Here is a 17,375-nt window from a genome sequence, read left to right on the forward strand (position 1 = left end):
CCTTCCGTTTCTGTAATTAATTATAAATCTAGGGGTTTATTTGTAAAAATGTTAATTTTAGATTTTTCTGGCTCTTCCCGAAGCAAATCAAAAACATCATCAAACAGCTCTGAGTCTCGCGAGATCTATATTTTCAAATCGAAGAAGAAAGCAAAAGACAGCAATTCGAGGGTTTACTTGTCTTGTCTTGTTGACTCGATTCGTAGACTTCTTCTTGTTTTGTCTTAACAATGGCTGGTTTTATCAATCTTGAGGATTCCCCAATGTTTCAAAAACAGGTAACACTACTTTAGACCTCATTAGTGATATATTCAAGTTTTCTCCAATAAAGTTTTGGGATTTGATCGATTTTATTGATTGGATCAGGTTTTCTCCTTGGAAGGGACAACTGATGAGCTTAAAGATCGTTGTCAGAAGTTGTACAAAGGTGTTAAGAAGTTCATGTAAGAAGAGTATCTCTACCTACTTTTTTTAGTTGTTTCCGGTTTTGTCGTAATGTCTTCTTAATCATCTTTCTCTGCTATATAAGCTTTGTCTTATTCATAAGTCATTCTCTTGAACTCTTTGACCATTGAAGGCTGAAAGTTTTAAACTTTTGTACCATTTAAGACTCAATGGAAAGGGAATTTTTAATGATTAGCACTCTCGTTCTCACCTTCATTCCTGTCTTCTTGTTGTATCTTTCTCTTCAATTGTCTTTACCGGAACTTGATAGGAATTGAATTGTTTTTCGTTACAGGGGGGCTTTGGGAGAGGCATCTACTGGAGTCAGTGCCTTTGCAGATTCTCTAGAAGAGTTTGGTGCTGGACATGATGATCCCGTCAGTGTTTCAATTGGAGGTTGTTGATTCTTATTTGTTTGATTACTTAGTTTAGGTGCTATGAACTTTGATACCTTCTCCACAGAGGAGATTGTGGGCTCTTTGGTTTATAAAAATTAACTATGATGCATTCCTTTAGCTCACCAGTTAGTTATAGAGTACTGCTATATGCAAGTAGTGGTGGTTTGCGGAACCAAGTCTTTTTATTGACGCGTGGTTTTTAGTTAAGTAGACTTTGTTGGAGGTCTGGGTTACACTTGGACAGTAGTAGTGGGAAGGATATTAGAAAAAACCCACTTAGGTATGTTGAGACATGTTGGATGATAATTAGGAAGCATAGCTTTTATAGAGTTTCACAGGATCAATCTGGATAATTCATGTATGAACTCTAAGTTCATGAGTTCTAGTTTCCCACTTTTTTCTTATGATATGATTGACTGAATACCCAAGAAAATATGTAGAAGGTCTTGTTTCTGATATATTTCGTTGTTATACTTTTGGGTGGCCCCAGGTCCAGTAATATCTAAATTTATAAATACACTTCGAGAGCTCTCCTCTTATAAGGAGTTTCTTCGCTCACAGGTAACTCCCTTCGTATCTTGTGTATACACATAAATATCAGTCAAGACCGAATAATGTCTCATTATTGGAAGCTTTATATTTGTCTGGTCGCTAAAAACGTTTGAGGGCATACTAGTCTTGTTTGTTCGTACTTTCCATTACAAATGTTTGGTAGAGAAATCTAAAATGTAGTGAGTTTGAAAACCAAAATTTGGATATTTGCTTGAAAGCTGTTTCCCTTCACTGCATCATTTGTAGAAATCTTGTGTTTTTGTAGGTGGAGCACGTATTACTTGAGAGGCTGACAAATTTTATGACTGTTGATCTACAAGAAGCAAAGGTAACCTCTTTTTACCCTGCAAATTTTGATTGTTTTCTACATTTTCTGTACTGTGAAGTGTAAAATGTGATCGTCAAATATTATAGACTCCAGACTGATCAATAAACAAAAGATTAGGTTGTTGTTTTTTGAATCCCACCTGTTGGCTATAACGATTTGTCATTCTCTTATTTCTAGTGAAGCATTTTAGAAGAAAAGTACATTCCTTCCTGCATTGATCTATGAAATATGTTATCAAAAATTAAAGCTATCATTTGACAATAATCGACTTTACTGTTTTCTACCTTTTCAGGAGTCTCGCCGTCGTTTTGATAAAGCTGTCCATTCTTATGATCAGGTAATTGATTATAGTCTAGTGCTTCGCTTACTTATTGTGTTTGGAGATATACGTCTTATCTGTCTTTTGATAGAATATGTTATTGGTGTCACTACAGTTAGAACTTAGTTTTTTCTTTCTTTTCACACTAATATCGAAATGGCTGGTGCCTGGTCATTTGAAAAGATACTAGATGGAAGTTTATTTGTTTATGTAAAACAAGTTTGCAGAAAAAGTGGTGTAAGTTTTCTTTTCATCTTCTGCGTAGTACAAAAGAGTTTTCAAACATGGGAGACTGACAAGCATCATATTTGATGCTTAATCTATTTAAGATATAATGTTGTGCATGGTATTCTTGAGCTAAAGCTATGTAATGAATTTTCTTATTCATTTGAAGGCACGTGAAAAGTTTGTGTCGCTAAAGAAGAATACCAGAGGAGACATTGTTGCTGAGTTGGAAGAGGTATTGGCACTGTATTTCATATATATAAATTAATATTCAAGAAAAATCTCACGCAGTGATGTGTGTACATATCTTTTTCTGTATCCACGCATGCGTAAACTGTATATCTGCACTACATAACCATATATTATATCTTTGGGATTCTAACGAACTTGTCGTGTTGTGTCTACAGGATCTGGAGAACTCGAAGTCAGCATTTGAGAAAAGCCGTTTTAATCTAGTATGCTAAGTCTATGAACAGAAGCCACTACTACTATGATATTTTGACCTTTCTGCGTCTAATTGGTTTTCTCTTTGATTTAAGGAATGCAGGTAAATTCATTGATGACCATTGAAGCAAAAAAGAAGTACGAGTTCTTGGAATCTATAAGTGCAATTATGGATTCCCATTTGAGATATTTTAAGCTTGTAGGTTTCTTCTTATTTTGCATCTAGATATGTCACCAAGTGTGACCAACTAAGGGCAACATCTGTGCCACGTTGTATTCCTTAATTTGGTCTCTTTGTGTTTCAGGGTTATGATCTATTGAGTCAATTGGAGCCTTACATCCATCAGGTATAACCTTAATATCAACTCTTCCGACAGTGGGAATATGCAAATAAATAGTTTGGGAGCTTGTATTGCCAACTCGTTTACTAAGGCATATGAAACGGGTGCCAATTACCTCTGTTTAAACCATGTATCTCTCCCTCTTTGTTCGGTGCTTTTGCAAAAAAGAAAAGCTAGAAAATGATGAGGTTTTCCGAAAGGCTAACATTTTGTTTTTAGGATAAATATGGCTCTAGTAATTTGATGTATAGTTGTTTCTTGTTGGTGATAGACATGTTTAATAGTTAAAGGACCTATAATTTCCACCCGCTAACAAGTGATGTAAAAAATTTATAATCTTAAGCTAATCAAGAGATAATGACGTGCAGACTTAGAGACTTAACAGTTAAAGATACTTAAAGCTCTCTCTAAGAAAATTCATTAATACTGCTACTTGCTACTTTTCCTCTTACAGGTATTGACATTCGCACAACAATCAAAAGAACAGTCTAAGATTGAACAAGATCGATTTGCAAGACGCATTCAAGAATTCAGGACTCAATCTGAATTAGACAGCCAACAGGCCTCTGCTAAAGCAGATCCCTCTGGTGTTGATGGAAACCATGTTTATAGAGCTATCCCCCGTAAAAGTGTAGAAGCAAATTCAATTTCAACAGCAGACAAGGAAGTAAGGGTCTCCAAACCATAGTTTTCAGTTTTCAAAAATTGTTCCAATGGTTCTCTGGTAAAGAAATTGATTAAGTTTTGTCTTGCCACTGGCAAATGGGTAGAAGTGGCATAGTTTGCCCAAAGATATAACGGTCGCTGTCTCTGGATATGGCTATGTAGATTGACAGGATCTTGCTTGGCCTACTGTTGTTTTCTAACTGACACAATTAATCCAGCTCCCATACAGATGCTTATAAAGTTAAAGTAATAGTGTCAATATTTGTGTTGCCCTTGCAAAGAATATTTCTGGCTTCAAGACTTGGGCCTTCTGTTGTAAGATATAATCTGCAATACAATTATGCAGAAATTGAGATTTATGATGACTAGTTGTACACTTCACTGCTTCAGTTCTTGTCCAGGCTAATGTCTTACTTATTTTGTCTTCTGTACAAATGCAGGTAACTAAACAAGGGTATCTATTAAAGCGATCAGCTAGTTTGAGAGCTGATTGGAAAAGGAGATTCTTTGTGCTTGACAACCATGGATCCCTATACTATTACAGAAACACCGGTAATAAATCAGCGGTATGTGTGCCAAGCTCCTTTTCACTGCCTCATTTCCATGAAAGAGATCCATAAGTTCTTTCAAACTTGGTTATAGTTCTAGATGTCAATGTCCAATTTCGTACATTTATTTTATATATGAATTGTAGATATCTCTAGCACTCCCTCATGGCGTGGCTATATTTATATTTGTGTCTGTTAAACAAGTCTTTCTTACCTTTGTATTCTTTCATTTTAAGTTTCACTTTCTCAGTTTCTATCCTTCTAATCATCTTTTTCTATTTATAGGGATCTCAGCATTACTACAGTGGTTTAGGAGAGCATAATAGCGGCGTCTTTGGGAGATTTCGTTCAAGACACAATCGATCAGCTTCACAGGGAAGCCTAGATTGCAATATGATCGATCTCCGTACCTCACTGATAAAATTGGACGCAGAGGACACAGATCTTCGACTCTGTTTTAGAATTATATCTCCTCAAAAGACTTACACATTACAGGTACTGAATTTATTAGATATAGAAACGTGAACGAGCAAACATAGCTTCATGAGGCCAACACAATTTATTTCTCTATGCTACAGGCTGAAAATGGAGCTGATAGGATGGATTGGGTCAATAAGATCACAGCAGCTATAACAACACGCCTGAATTCTCATTTTCTGCAGCAGGTTTACATAATATGAGTCTTAGAATTTTCTTTCAACTTCAGCTTTCGTGCTAATATGGTATATATTATCTTCTGCAGTCACCAGCTAGATACTTGGATAAAAACTATACTAGTTCTGGTCCTGCTACTGACGACCTCACCCTGAATCAAAAACAAGATTATAATCAAAGACTAAATATGGGGGATGACGTCCTTACAATACTCAGAGGAATTCCTGGAAATAACGAATGTGCAGAATGCAATGAACCTGACCCCGATTGGGCATCATTGAATCTTGGAGTTTTGATGTGCATTGAATGTTCTGGTGTTCACAGGAATCTCGGCGTCCATATATCCAAGGTAATTTGCTTCATTTTGGTAAGAGAAAATGTAGCTTTTGTCCATTCAGTTTGAGGTTGTATGGGCTAGTTTAGTTTGCTGTATAGCTAACCATGTGCTATCTATTGCTGCATCAACCATAATTTGATAATCCGAAGTGTGTTTATATTTCTTGCTGAAGTAAACATTTGTGTATGAGTCATTAACGTTTTTCCCGAGTGCTTAGATATTTAAGCTAATGTCAAATATTGTCTGCAGGTGAGATCGCTCACATTGGATGTGAAAGTATGGGAGCCTACAATCTTGGACTTATTTCGGAACTTAGGCAATGCATATTGTAATTCGGTCTGGGAGGAGCTACTTTACCTTGAGGATGATGGGTATGAAATCTCAAGGAAAACTAGATTGTTTGTATTTTAAAGTAAAGAAGATCGTTTCTCTAACACAATCAAGAAATAACATTACTTGAATCAAAATCATCTGTTCCTCTTTTACAAGATTCTATTTTCACGTGTGTCAAAACATGGGATTGATGAACTTTTTTACTCTCCTATCTTCTGTTGAATATTTGCAGTGAAAAGGGTCCAACAGACACACTTGCATCGATTCCGAAACCATCTTCAGAAGATTCCTTTACTCTGAAGGAGAAATACATTCATGGAAAGGTATGAGATTTAGCTCTTAAAAGTTTCCGCATACATAGACCGCATCATCCAATGAAGCAGATGCTTGTGAATAGAAAAGGCTTATTATACTAAACCTGATAATGTTTATGCCTAGCTAGTACCTGGAGAAAGCGCTAGTTGTCAAAGATGAAAGAGAAGCAAACTCTACTGCCCCGAGTAGAATATGGGAAGCGGTTCAAAGCAGGAACATAAGAGACATCTACCGACTCATTGTAACAGCAGATGCAAATATCATCAATACTAAGTTCGATGATATTACTGACGTTGATGCATATCACCACCACCATAATGATGCACCAGATGAAGTAAAGAAAAGGCACGATCCAAATGCGTGCCAGAGAATCAAGGATTCGAACGAACCAAGAAACTGTCTTCAAGGCTGCTCATTGTTGCATGTGGCGTGTCAAAGCGGTGACCCAATCTTGCTTGAACTGTTGTTGCAGTTTGGGGCTGACATAAACATGAGAGATTACCACGGAAGAACTCCGTTACACCATTGCATCGCATCAGGGAACAACACATTTGCAAAGGTTTTACTGAGAAGGTAACACACTAACTAATAAACCTGTTTTTTACCTCAATGAGAAACATTTTGCTTTAATACTAAATGTCTCTCTTCTTTGAATTTGACAGAGGTGCTCGTCCATCAATAGAAGATGGTGGAGGATTAAGTGTGTTGGAAAGAGCAATGGAGATGGGAGCCATAACCGATGAAGAGCTCTTCCTTCTATTAGCAGAGTGTCAGTAATATATACCAATACCTTTTGCTGATTGATTGCTAAGCAAAAGATTATGAGACGGATGCTCTTTCGTCCTGTCACTGTAACTTGTAACTGTTGTAGTATTATTGTTTCTGGTATATTCAAATCACTTTGTAGCAGGAAGATTGATTACAGACACTATTCTCATTGCCGAAGATAATTTTGATTAAGTCTCAAGTGCAAGCCCCGTGTTATTTTCTACCTAAAGCTATGTGCACTAAATTACATAGTGTTATTTAGGCCTGGGCAAAAAACCCGTACCCGAGTACCCGAACCGGAACCGACCCGAAAAACCCGGTTCGGGGCGGGTACGGGTATGTAAGTTTTACACTGCTGGGTTCTATTATTACTTACCCGTGGGTATCGGGTCGGGTTCGGGTTTTACCCGATACCCAATGGTGTAAACCGAAAACCCGATTAGCTTAGGTTTTAGTCTCAAACCCACTTTACCTTTTGTCGATTTAGCTTCTTCGCTTCCTCTATTCCCGCCGATTCTTAGATTCCTCTATTCCTCTATTCCCGCCGATTAAAAACCCTAGTTCTCTACTCTCTCCTTTATCAATCATCATTTACCACAGTTTTCATTTTCGATTCAAACCTGGAAACTCAAACGACAAACCCCACACCGTCTCTGGTCACTTCTCCACCGTCCGCATTGTCGAGAAACCGTTCAGAGGTAATTTCCGGTTTCACTAGTCCATGATCTCTCTCTGATAAGTACTAAGAGAAAAGTACTTATTTGTCTTAAACTCTTAATACTTTGTTTTTGTCTTTGAATTCAGAATGACTTTGAATTGTGACAGCCACTCATTTGTTTTTGTCTTTTAATTTTGAATGACATTGAATTGTGAATGACACAATTTTTTTTGTCTTTGAATTGTGAATGACTTTGAATTGTGTTGAGTTGCAGATGGCGTCTTGTGATGAACCAAAAGATAAAAATGTTCCAATGGACCATGAAGATGATATGACAGACGAAGAGTTTGAAACTCCTACTTCTAGCAAGGCAAACAAGAGGAAAGACAATGCAGGGGCAGGGGGTAGTGGTTGTAAGTCAACTAAGAGGGCAAGGTCTTGGGTTTGGGATCATTTCACCAGAAAAGAGAAGGTTGCAGACAAATGTAATTGTAATTACTGTGGGAAAGAGTTAGCGTGTCCAACCAAGTCTGGAACATCCACGTTGAAGAAGCATATTGAAAATACCTGCAAGGCATTCCAGGTATGGAAAAGTGCTAATATACATCAAACTCAAACAGTTTTAACTCCTGATGGTCCTGGTGGTTGTGTTAGGGTTAGTAAGGTTAGTGAAGCAGTTTTTAAAGAAGCATCTAATGAGCTGTTAGTTTTAGCTGAGTTACCATTAGCTTTTATAGAGTGCTTAGCTTGGAGACATTTTTGCTCCAAAGTTCAATTGTATAAGCCTCATTCTCGGAGAACAGCTACAAGAGAGATTGTTGAGGTTTATGTCACTAAGAAAGCTGCCATGAAGAAGATTATCGAGAAAAATAAGCAGAGGCTGTCATTGACTACAGATATATGGGTTTGTCCCAATACTTCAGCTAGTTATATGGTAGTAACAGCTCACTTTATTGATAATATGTGGGAGTTGAAGAAGTTGATAATAAGCTTCAAGCATGTAGAAGATCATAAGGGTCAGACAATATGTGATACTCTTATGGCTTGTTTAGCTGAGTGGGGTATAAAGAGAATATTCTGCATCACTGTTGATAATGCTACAGCCAATAGTTCAGCTATGACCAAATTCAAGAAAGAAATGCTGCGGGTGTATGGAAGTGAAGCTTTGATACTTAAAGGTGAATATTTGCATTTGCGGTGTGCTACTCACATTCTGAATTTGGTGGTGAAGGAAGGATTAACAGAGATTGATAGCTGTGTGGCTGCTATTCGCAATGGCATCACCTATGTGAGGTCTTCGACACCTAGACTGAAATCTTTTGATTTTAGAGTTGAAACAGGGAAGCTGCAAAGGGGAAGCCTACCTTTAGATGTCAAGACCAGATGGAATTCGACATATCTCATGCTAGACCAAGCTCTAAAGTTCAGTGTAGCATTTGAGAGGATGGAGGCTGAGGATAAACCATATAATGATTACTTTCAGGAAAAAGAGGATGGAACAAAGAGGATTGGACCAGCTGTGAGAGATGACTGGGAGAAAGTTGACAGGTTAGTTCAGATTCTTGAGATTTTCTATAAGTCCACATTGGTTCTTTCAGCTTCAAACTATGTTGCAGCTCATAAACTCTACAATGAGATAGTCTCCATTACTAGAAACCTAGGTGCATTAAGATACAATGATGATGGCCTAAAGAATAAAGCCGAGGCTATGTTAGCAAAGTTGGGTAAGTATTGGGATGCATTTGGGGAGAAAGTTGAAATGAATAGGCTTGTGATAGTGGCAAGTGTGTTTGACCCGAGGAAGAAAATGAAATTTGCTGAGTTATGTTTTGAAAGGCTATATGGTAAAGGTACTGTGGAGGCTACTCATCTTTCAGATTCAGTTTATGGCATCATCACTGATTTGTATGATGAGTATACAAGAAACAGTTTAGCTAATAAAACTGGTAGTGGTAGTGGTACTGCTGGGTCATCTACGCAGTCAGAAAATGCATGGAGCCAGAGTCAGTCTCAGTCTCAAGATCAAGGTGCAAGTGATTAGTCTGAGAGACCAGTTTTGCGTAATGGTTTTTTGTATGAAAATATGGAAAACGTGTTTGATGAGATTGTGAAGGAAACAAGATTGAGCAATACATCTAATGAGGTGGACGTGTATTTGAAAGAGACTGTGGAGACTCCAGTCATTCTAAAAGGCACAGAATATGATTTGTTATCTTGGTGGAAGGTCAATACTGGGAAGTATCCGATTCTCTCACTCATTGCTAAAGATATACTTGCAATGCAAGTCTCATCCGTAGCATCAGAATCCGCATTTAGCACAAGTGGTAGAGTTGTGAGTCCTTTCAGGAGCTGTCTCTCACATTACATGGTGGAAGTGTTGATGTGCGTTGAGCAATGGCTAAAATGTGAAATCCATATCAATGAAAGAGGCGTCTCCACAATACAACAACTACTTAAGGACATCACGTTGGAAGATGATCTTATGAGAAGTAAGTTCTGATTCTATTCTCTTTTTACTTCTAACATCATGTTATGATATTGTGATTCTAATTCATGTTCTTTCATTTTTTTATAGAGCATGAACTAGGTGAACCAGAATTTGTTTTCAATATGCAAGGTCAAGGAGCTGATAGCCTTTAAAATGAATGAGTGAGATACAAAGGTTAGTCATCAACGTGAGTGAGATACATAGATTATGTAAGAGTGAGATTGCATGCTGATTTCTGAGTCTCTGACATTTGTTTACTTGTATAGGTTCATGCGGGTCAAGGAGAGTGAGATTGTCTACTTCTAGTTTTCATGACTGTGTAATGTGTCCTCTCTAGTTTTCTACTTCGGCACTTCTTCTTGTCAACTTGTCTTTTTTTCTTGGATTTGAATCATGTGTATTTGAAATGTTCTATGTATTTTATGTCTTTAAGACTTTTAACTCTTTATATTTGGATGATTTGAATTGGATGTTTAAGACGTATTTAAATGCTTTAGGTTTTATTCTGTTCAATTAGAGTGTAACAGAAGAACCACAATGTAAAAAATTTATACCACAGTGTAAACGGGTAGAAAATACCCGTACCCGACCCGAAACAAGCAAGAACCGAATTTGATACCCGAACCGACCCGAACCCGACCATACCCGATCCGAAACCGAACCGTTATTTTCAGTTTACCCTATTGGGTCCTAGATTACCATACCGACATACCCGTACCCGATCGGGTTTTACCCGAACCCGACCCGCGGACCCGAATGCCCAGGCCTAGAAGGGATTAATAAAAAACGGCGGCTTTTTCAAAACCCTTCGCCGTTTGTTCTTCATCTCCTCGCCGCCGCCAACTCTCTTTTTCTCTCAAAATTGCTCAATATCTCAGCCACAGGTAAGCTTCTTCGACTTCACTCTTTGACCCAATACTACTTTTCTAATTCCTCCGTTGTTAAACGCTTCTCAATTTGATAAACCCTAGACAAGGATGGTGACTAAAGCAGAAAAGCAATTCGCCAAGAATTTCAACATAGACGATCTCCCTGACGTCCCTACTGGACTTCCTCCACATCTCAAAGCCCAGCAAACTGGCGTCGTCTCTAATAACAACGCTCCTCTTCATGTAAGAGCTATTCTCATTCAAATTTACAGTCTTTTATGCTCTGTTTTGTTGGTTATAAGCTTATCTAATTAGAAATTTTGTAACTTTTCTCAATGGTCTCATGTGGGTTTGAGTTCTATCGTTGCTGTGTTCATAATACTGAGTAAATTTTATCTTTTTCCTGTGAAAAGCTGAGTTTGGTCTTAGAGTTTTACACGATTACTCCATGGGTTTATTAGTCTTCTTTTGTCAAAATCAAGATGATATTGAGTGATGATTGTTTGAAATTTGAAGTCCTTAATCTTGTGTTTGTGTTTTCTGTAGACTGCGAGTGCCATTTACTCTGGTAGCTATGTTTCTTCTCTGGGAGTGGACGACAGTGTGAAACTAGGAAACTTCTATGAGAATTTCAAAGTTGATGTGATTAGTCTCACAAAGACTGATATGGAATTCGATATGATTGGTATCGATGCAGCGTTTGCCAATGCATTCCGAAGGATCCTTATAGCTGAGGTCTGTCCAGTTTTCACACAACCTCTGATGAGTCCCTCATTGTTGTAATCTTTGGCTTAAAGCGTTTCTTTCTTTATTGCAGCTTCCTTCAATGGCTATTGAAAAAGTTTTAATAGCATACAACACATCGGTTATTATAGATGAGGTTCTTGCTCACAGGATGGGTCTTATTCCAATTGCCGCAGATCCAAGGCTATTTGAATATTTATCCGGTAAGAATATATTCAGTTGCATGTGATCCATCTACATAGGAATATATTTCTTCTGGTAAGCTTAATTCTTTATCTCTGTATGATAGAAAATGATCAGGCGAATGAAAAGAACACCATTGTTTTCAAACTCCATGTGAAATGTCCGAAAAATAGACCACGTCTTAAAGGTAATATATGTTCATTAGTTAGCATCAGAAGGTTCCTTGTTTTATATCAGCTCAATCTCGCATGAAAGATCATTTCATTTTCTTGTAGTTTTAACGAGCGATTTAAAATGGTTACCAAATGGAAGTGAGTTTCTTAGAGAATCGGGAGGTTCAACCTCAAAGCCAAAAACTTACACTTCATTCAGTTGCAGCCAAGATTCCTTACCCGAATTTGCTAATAATCCTATCACTCCGTGCGACCTCGATATCTTGATAGCAAAACTCGCCCCTGGTCAGGTAGTGTTTCTATGCTTTCTCTTTCTATACACCTAAGCGGACTATACTTGCAATGAGAGATGAAATAAGTGCATCTTCTTTTATCTCTTTTTCCCAGGAAATCGAGCTCGAAGCTCATGCGGTTAAGGGCATTGGTAAAACACATGCAAAGTGGTCACCAGTAGGGACTGCTTGGTATAGAATGCATCCTGAGGTGAGAAGTTTATACAACAATCTATCATGCTTTGTGGAAAATACAGCTCTTTGTTTTTTCTTTCCTGATCGTAATCTGTTTCGTAATGCTTTTGTTGATACTATCTTAGGTGGTTCTACGTGGGGAAGTTGAGGATGAGCTTGCTGAACGACTTGTAAAAGTCTGCCCACAGAATGTTTTCGACATTGAAGACATGGGAAAAGGTGACAGTATAAAATCTTCTTACTTGTTAACACCAAAATCTTATGAAAGCTGATGAACTTGGCTGCACGACTCGCTTAAAATTGATTTCATACTAACTTGTGGAAGACAGGTAGGAAAAGGGCAACAGTAGCGCAGCCACGTAAGTGCACGTTGTGTCAGGAATGCGTAAGAGACGATGATTTGGTAGAACGTGTTGATCTTGGCAGTGTCAGGAACCATTTTATATGTAAGAAGAGAAAAAACCATTCCATTTACTCTATGATTCATGATCTGAAAAATATCGTAATTGAGTTTTTTTATCGTCTTTTTTCTCAGTTAACATCGAGTCCACCGGATCACTTACTCCGGACGTTCTCTTCACTGAAGCTGTGAAGATATTGGAAGCTAAATGTGAAACTGTAATCGCCGATTGTTGAGTTATCTGTCTATCAATGTTCCTCCTATTTATATTATTAGTAATAATACCAACAGACAACATTGACATTTTTATTTATAGTTGTGGTTCAATTTGGATTTCAATAGCCCTGATTCGAACCGGTTTGATTCTTAGCTGAACCAATTTGGAAATCTGCTTCGGTTTAATATGGTTTTCAACCGGTTTGAAATTTTAATAATCTTACATCGGTTTGTTTAAGTAGCTGACCATAAGTAATCGGATTTGAACCCAGTAGGCCCGGTCCGGAATTAACCGTCTCTGGAATCGGTATAAAAAGAAACTTGATGTTGTATTTCTTTTTCCTTCTCTGCTCGAGAGAAGAAGGGGAAGAAGATATAAACTAGGGTTTCCAATTTACGCTCTGAATTTGGTTTTCAAGGCACAATTCTCAACATAGATCACGATCAAAGAGCCAACCTAATCCCAACCTCAAACATGGTGGCTGTTGAATTGTCGACTACGGGGTCTACCACCGGTGACCTTGTTGAAGGTCCTGACCGGATTTTTGTTGGCGGGCTTCCCCATTACTTCACAGATGCACAAATCAGGGAGATTTTGGAGTGTCTTGGTCCTCTACGAGGTTTCAACTTGCTTAAAGACAGACAAACTGGAGACTCCAAGGGATATGCCTTCTGTGTTTACCAAGATCCTTCAGTAACAGATATTGCATGTGCCGCTCTTAACGGGATTAAGATTGGTGATAAGACACTTGCAGTTAGGCGTGCAATGCAAGGTACGATTCAACCGAAACCCGAGCAAGAAGAAGTCTTACAACAGATTGCTCAACAACAGATTGCCTTGCAGGTGAAGGATTTAGATTTCACTTGATTTTTATTGTTTGTTTACTTTATGGTTTACTAGAAGATCACTAATTTTAAACCTGTCTTGTAGCAGAGACTTATGTTAGAACCAGGAGGTATTCCCACTAAGATTGTTTGTTTGAGTCAATTGGTTACAATTGATAATCTTAGAAACTATGAAGAATATGCAGACATAATGCGACAAGAAGGTGGAAAATTCGGTAAGTATGTTCTGATATTTCTACCATTAGCACATACTCAGGCTTTTACATGGTCTAAAATGAACTTTAATAATTCATTGTTGTGTGTGCAGGTAACTTAGTGAATGTTGTGATTCCGAGGCCTAATCCAGATCATGGTCCAACACCAGGAGTTGGAAATGTTTGATTTGAGTTCTCGGATACAATGTCTACCAAATTCATATATAAATTGCATACTCTGATTAATGGTTAATATATTAATGTAGGTTTTCTTAGAGTATGCGGATGTCGATGGCTCATCAAAGGCCAGACTGGAGATGAATGGAAGAATAGTTGGAGGATACCAAGTGGTGGCTGTGTATTACCCCGAGGACAAGTATGCTCAAGGCGACTACGAAGACTGAGCTATCTATCATCTTCTTCTTAAGCTTTTTTACTTTGGTTCTCTTAGCAAACAAATTTGGATCTTTATTTTAATTTTTTTTTACATGTTAAGAGCAACCGCAATGGTAGTTCTTAAAGGGCTCTAACCCATAGTTTCTTGTAATAAAAGTTCTTAAGAGAGCCTTACCATTGCTGTTGCTCTAAGGTCTCTCTCTACTAAATGGATGTATTTGTTTGTCTAGAATCTGACTGCAATACTACTTGTCCAGGCACAATCAATCAACGTGTGTGTGTTGGTAATAGTAGTTTTTGGTTTCATTAAACACTGAAGTTTATTGTTGTCCTCTTACAGTTTGAAAGACCAAAGCACATCAGATTATACAACATGCATAGCTGAAAACGTTCAAACGCTCATTAAATTTGTAACTATTAAATGGGAAATTTATCATTACTACCACATTTTCAAGTTTCTCCCACAAAAATACCACATTTAAAAAAACTTTTCCTCTATACCACAATACAAAACAAGAAATGACCAAAATATCCTCCAAATTAACTAAACGAAAAAGACAAAAACAAACAAATTATCTCCTTTTTTTTATTATCTATTTTCTCTCTCCCATGATCTCTCCTTTTTTTTTCTTTCTCTCTATTTTCTCTATCTCTTTCACCAATCACCACTTCTGTGGTTAATAATCAAGATGAGATCCAAGAACTAGCCATCGTCAGAGCTCATCATTACTGCCGTCACCGCCTTTGTACTTGGAGATCTCGTCGTCTTCTTCTCTCATTTCATTCTAAGATTTGAGGCACCGCCGTCATTTCACAATGTCGTCCAAACTGTTGTTATCACCGGAGCTCGTCGATGTTGCCGCTGTCATTTCTAAGCCACAATTGTGTCTAATTATAATATTTCGTGTGGCGTCGTCTACATGAGATATTTTATCTTTCGTATTGTCCACTAAAAATTGATGGACAAATTTATGTTGTATTGATATAAAGTTTTTTTTAGTCCATATCATATATGTTCACGATAATTATTGTCCACAATATTTATACATGGTTTTTTTTTATGTTATATTTTATTATTTTATTTTAAAGGACAAACTTAATCAAACTTAAATATATTATCTTAATTCTATATTATTTAATCTTAGTGGACAAACTTAAGTTTATTCTATTAGTGTTTACAGAACAAATATTGTCCTCATAAAATGTTTTATCTTTCGTATTGTCCATGGACAAATTTATATTGTACATTATATAAAGATTAAATAGTCCATATCATATATATTCACGATAATTATTGTCCATGATATTTATACATGGTTTCTTTCAGGTTATATTTCATTATTTTATTTTAAAGGACAAACTTAACCAAACTTAAACATCTTCTAACTCTATACCATTTAATTTTGGTAGACAAACTTAAGTTTATTCTATTAATATTTAAAAAAATAAATATTGTCCATAATATATATATATATATATATATATATATATATAGTCAACAAAAATTATGTGCATTAACAACATATTCTCATAAGCTCACCACATCTAATGTAAATTATTAATTTTATAAATAATTATTGTCCATAATATATATATGTCAGCAATAATTATTTGCATTAATAACATACTCTCATAAACTTCCTATAAAAAAAACACTCTCATAAACTCACCACAATGCCTATAACGTTGACTAGTTTTTTGTGTTTTTGTGAATTATTTCACCAAAATCAGAACATATTTATTATAATTAAATATTTGCTTTTTGCCTCATTTATTATTTTCCACGTCCTCGTCTCTAAAGACATTACTACAAATGAAAGAAGACAAATTCTTTCTTCTTTCCAAACCAAAAATAGAGGGTATTTTGGTCAGATCAAGTCAAACCTACCACAAGAATGTGGTATATCCGAGGAGTTTTCGAAAATGTGGCATTTGGAGAAAGGGGTCCACCACTTTGTGGCAGATTTCATAAATTTCCCCTATTAAATTTCATATACTAATATATAAAGAAGGAACAACAAATTAAACAAGTAGCACCAGTGGTCTAGTGGTAGAATAGTACCCTGCCACGGTACAGACCTGGGTTCGATTCCCGGCTGGTGCAGTGAGCTGTGATGAAATTGGCTTCAGCGAAGGTTGGGTCCTCCGCATTTCTCCGGTCTATCCGGTACAACTTTTAATTTTACCAATCACAAAAACTTTATCAAAAGCGTTACTAAAAGTTTTACTCTCAGCTTTTTTTTATAGCTTTCTCGTACAGCTCTGTTATACAGTTTTTTTGTATAGCTTTCTCGTACAGCTCTTTTATACAACTTTGCACTATCCCGGTAAAGCTTACAGCTCCAGCTAACAGCTAAAAAACTTGTACAGCTTTTAGTTACCAATCAGACCCAACAGTACTATTCCACAAATACTAGCTGAATTTAAATTAATATTAAACAGGAAATAGTATATAAATATTAAATCAGTTTTAATATTACTACCTCAGAAAAGGGTTGAAGATGATAAACATGAACATACCTCAGGGTACTATCATCTAGTTACTAGTAAAGGGTTGCAACATACCTGAGAAAGAAGTCACCTTGTCGTGAAAAACAAACATGATAATCAATAGATCAAATGCAGTTTTTTCTATAAACAGTTGCGAACAAAAATCAACTACAATTTCCAAACAATCTTATAAACACAACTCAACATAGACATTAGATTCAAAAGACACAATTATACATGTTTCTCATCTTCACTTTTTTTCGTTTATTTAGTAAATTCGTTGACTTACAAAAAAAAAGGAGGTTAGAGCATCTTTATAGGTAAACTCTTAGCAAATTCTTAGGTAGATCTTAGGCATTAATTAATTTAATTCAATTCAAAAATCAAACTTATAGTTAAGAGACGTCTCTTAGCTAAGAGCCAAAAGTGAAGCTAAGAAACGGCCACATGTCCGTGTATGAATGGTTGATGAGTTAAATTAGGCATGGATAAATAAACCGAACCGAAATCGGTACCGAACCGATATATTTCGAATAACCAAAAATATCCGAAATACATTTCAAAATAATTAGTTATTTA

At 36.7% G+C, this 17,375-nt stretch overlaps 3 protein-coding genes and 1 non-coding gene across 7 annotated transcripts; all 4 read left to right on the top strand.

Annotated features, from left to right (window-relative positions):
- The first annotated feature begins 106 nt into the window (after positions 1 to 106).
- LOC9322647 (ADP-ribosylation factor GTPase-activating protein AGD2) lies at positions 107 to 6,871 on the top strand. 2 transcript variants are annotated; one of them, XM_021034394.1, is made up of 19 exons: positions 107 to 278; positions 367 to 443; positions 740 to 840; positions 1,333 to 1,403; positions 1,660 to 1,722; positions 2,015 to 2,059; positions 2,436 to 2,501; positions 2,674 to 2,721; positions 2,814 to 2,909; positions 3,016 to 3,057; positions 3,506 to 3,718; positions 4,158 to 4,283; positions 4,551 to 4,760; positions 4,844 to 4,930; positions 5,008 to 5,268; positions 5,506 to 5,627; positions 5,822 to 5,912; positions 6,032 to 6,477; positions 6,567 to 6,871. In XM_021034394.1, the coding sequence occupies exons 1-19, from the start codon at positions 231 to 233 to the stop codon at positions 6,679 to 6,681; spliced, it is 2,328 nt and encodes a 775-aa protein (XP_020890053.1). In that variant the 5' UTR covers positions 107 to 230; the 3' UTR covers positions 6,682 to 6,871. The 2 variants fall into 2 exon arrangements, with proteins under 2 accessions (XP_020890053.1, XP_020890054.1); XM_021034395.1 differs by lacking the exons at positions 107 to 278; positions 367 to 443; positions 740 to 840; ... (1 more) ...; positions 1,660 to 1,722; positions 2,015 to 2,059 and having other exon boundaries at positions 2,452 to 2,501; positions 2,806 to 2,909.
- Positions 6,872 to 10,593: 3,722 nt separating this feature from the next.
- Positions 10,594 to 12,995, top strand: LOC9322648 (DNA-directed RNA polymerases I and III subunit RPAC1). 2 transcript variants are annotated; one of them, XM_021034434.1, is made up of 10 exons: positions 10,594 to 10,702; positions 10,790 to 10,930; positions 11,234 to 11,422; positions 11,505 to 11,634; positions 11,721 to 11,801; positions 11,890 to 12,077; positions 12,175 to 12,270; positions 12,380 to 12,473; positions 12,584 to 12,700; positions 12,790 to 12,995. In XM_021034434.1, the coding sequence occupies exons 2-10, from the start codon at positions 10,796 to 10,798 to the stop codon at positions 12,888 to 12,890; spliced, it is 1,131 nt and encodes a 376-aa protein (XP_020890093.1). In that variant the 5' UTR covers positions 10,594 to 10,702; positions 10,790 to 10,795; the 3' UTR covers positions 12,891 to 12,995. The 2 variants fall into 2 exon arrangements, with proteins under 2 accessions (XP_020890093.1, XP_020890092.1); XM_021034433.1 differs by having other exon boundaries at positions 10,616 to 10,702; positions 11,724 to 11,801.
- An 87-nt stretch (positions 12,996 to 13,082) lies between these two features.
- Positions 13,083 to 14,662, top strand: LOC9322649 (splicing factor U2af large subunit B). 2 transcript variants are annotated; one of them, XM_021034455.1, is made up of 4 exons: positions 13,083 to 13,714; positions 13,802 to 13,931; positions 14,024 to 14,091; positions 14,177 to 14,662. In XM_021034455.1, exons 1-4 carry the CDS (start codon positions 13,346 to 13,348, stop codon positions 14,312 to 14,314), a joined length of 705 nt encoding a protein of 234 aa, XP_020890114.1. In that variant the 5' UTR covers positions 13,083 to 13,345; the 3' UTR covers positions 14,315 to 14,662. The 2 variants fall into 2 exon arrangements, with proteins under 2 accessions (XP_020890114.1, XP_002886583.1); XM_002886537.2 differs by having other exon boundaries at positions 13,125 to 13,714; positions 13,805 to 13,931; positions 14,177 to 14,659.
- Positions 14,663 to 16,339: 1,677 nt separating this feature from the next.
- On the top strand, positions 16,340 to 16,410 carry TRNAG-GCC. The gene has a single exon. It is a non-coding gene; the product is annotated as a tRNA-Gly (tRNA).
- Positions 16,411 to 17,375: the final 965 nt, after the last annotated feature.

The sequence above is a fragment of the Arabidopsis lyrata genome (genome assembly GCF_000004255.2).
Source record: "Arabidopsis lyrata subsp. lyrata unplaced genomic scaffold ARALYscaffold_2, whole genome shotgun sequence".
NCBI lineage: Eukaryota > Viridiplantae > Streptophyta > Magnoliopsida > Brassicales > Brassicaceae > Arabidopsis > Arabidopsis lyrata.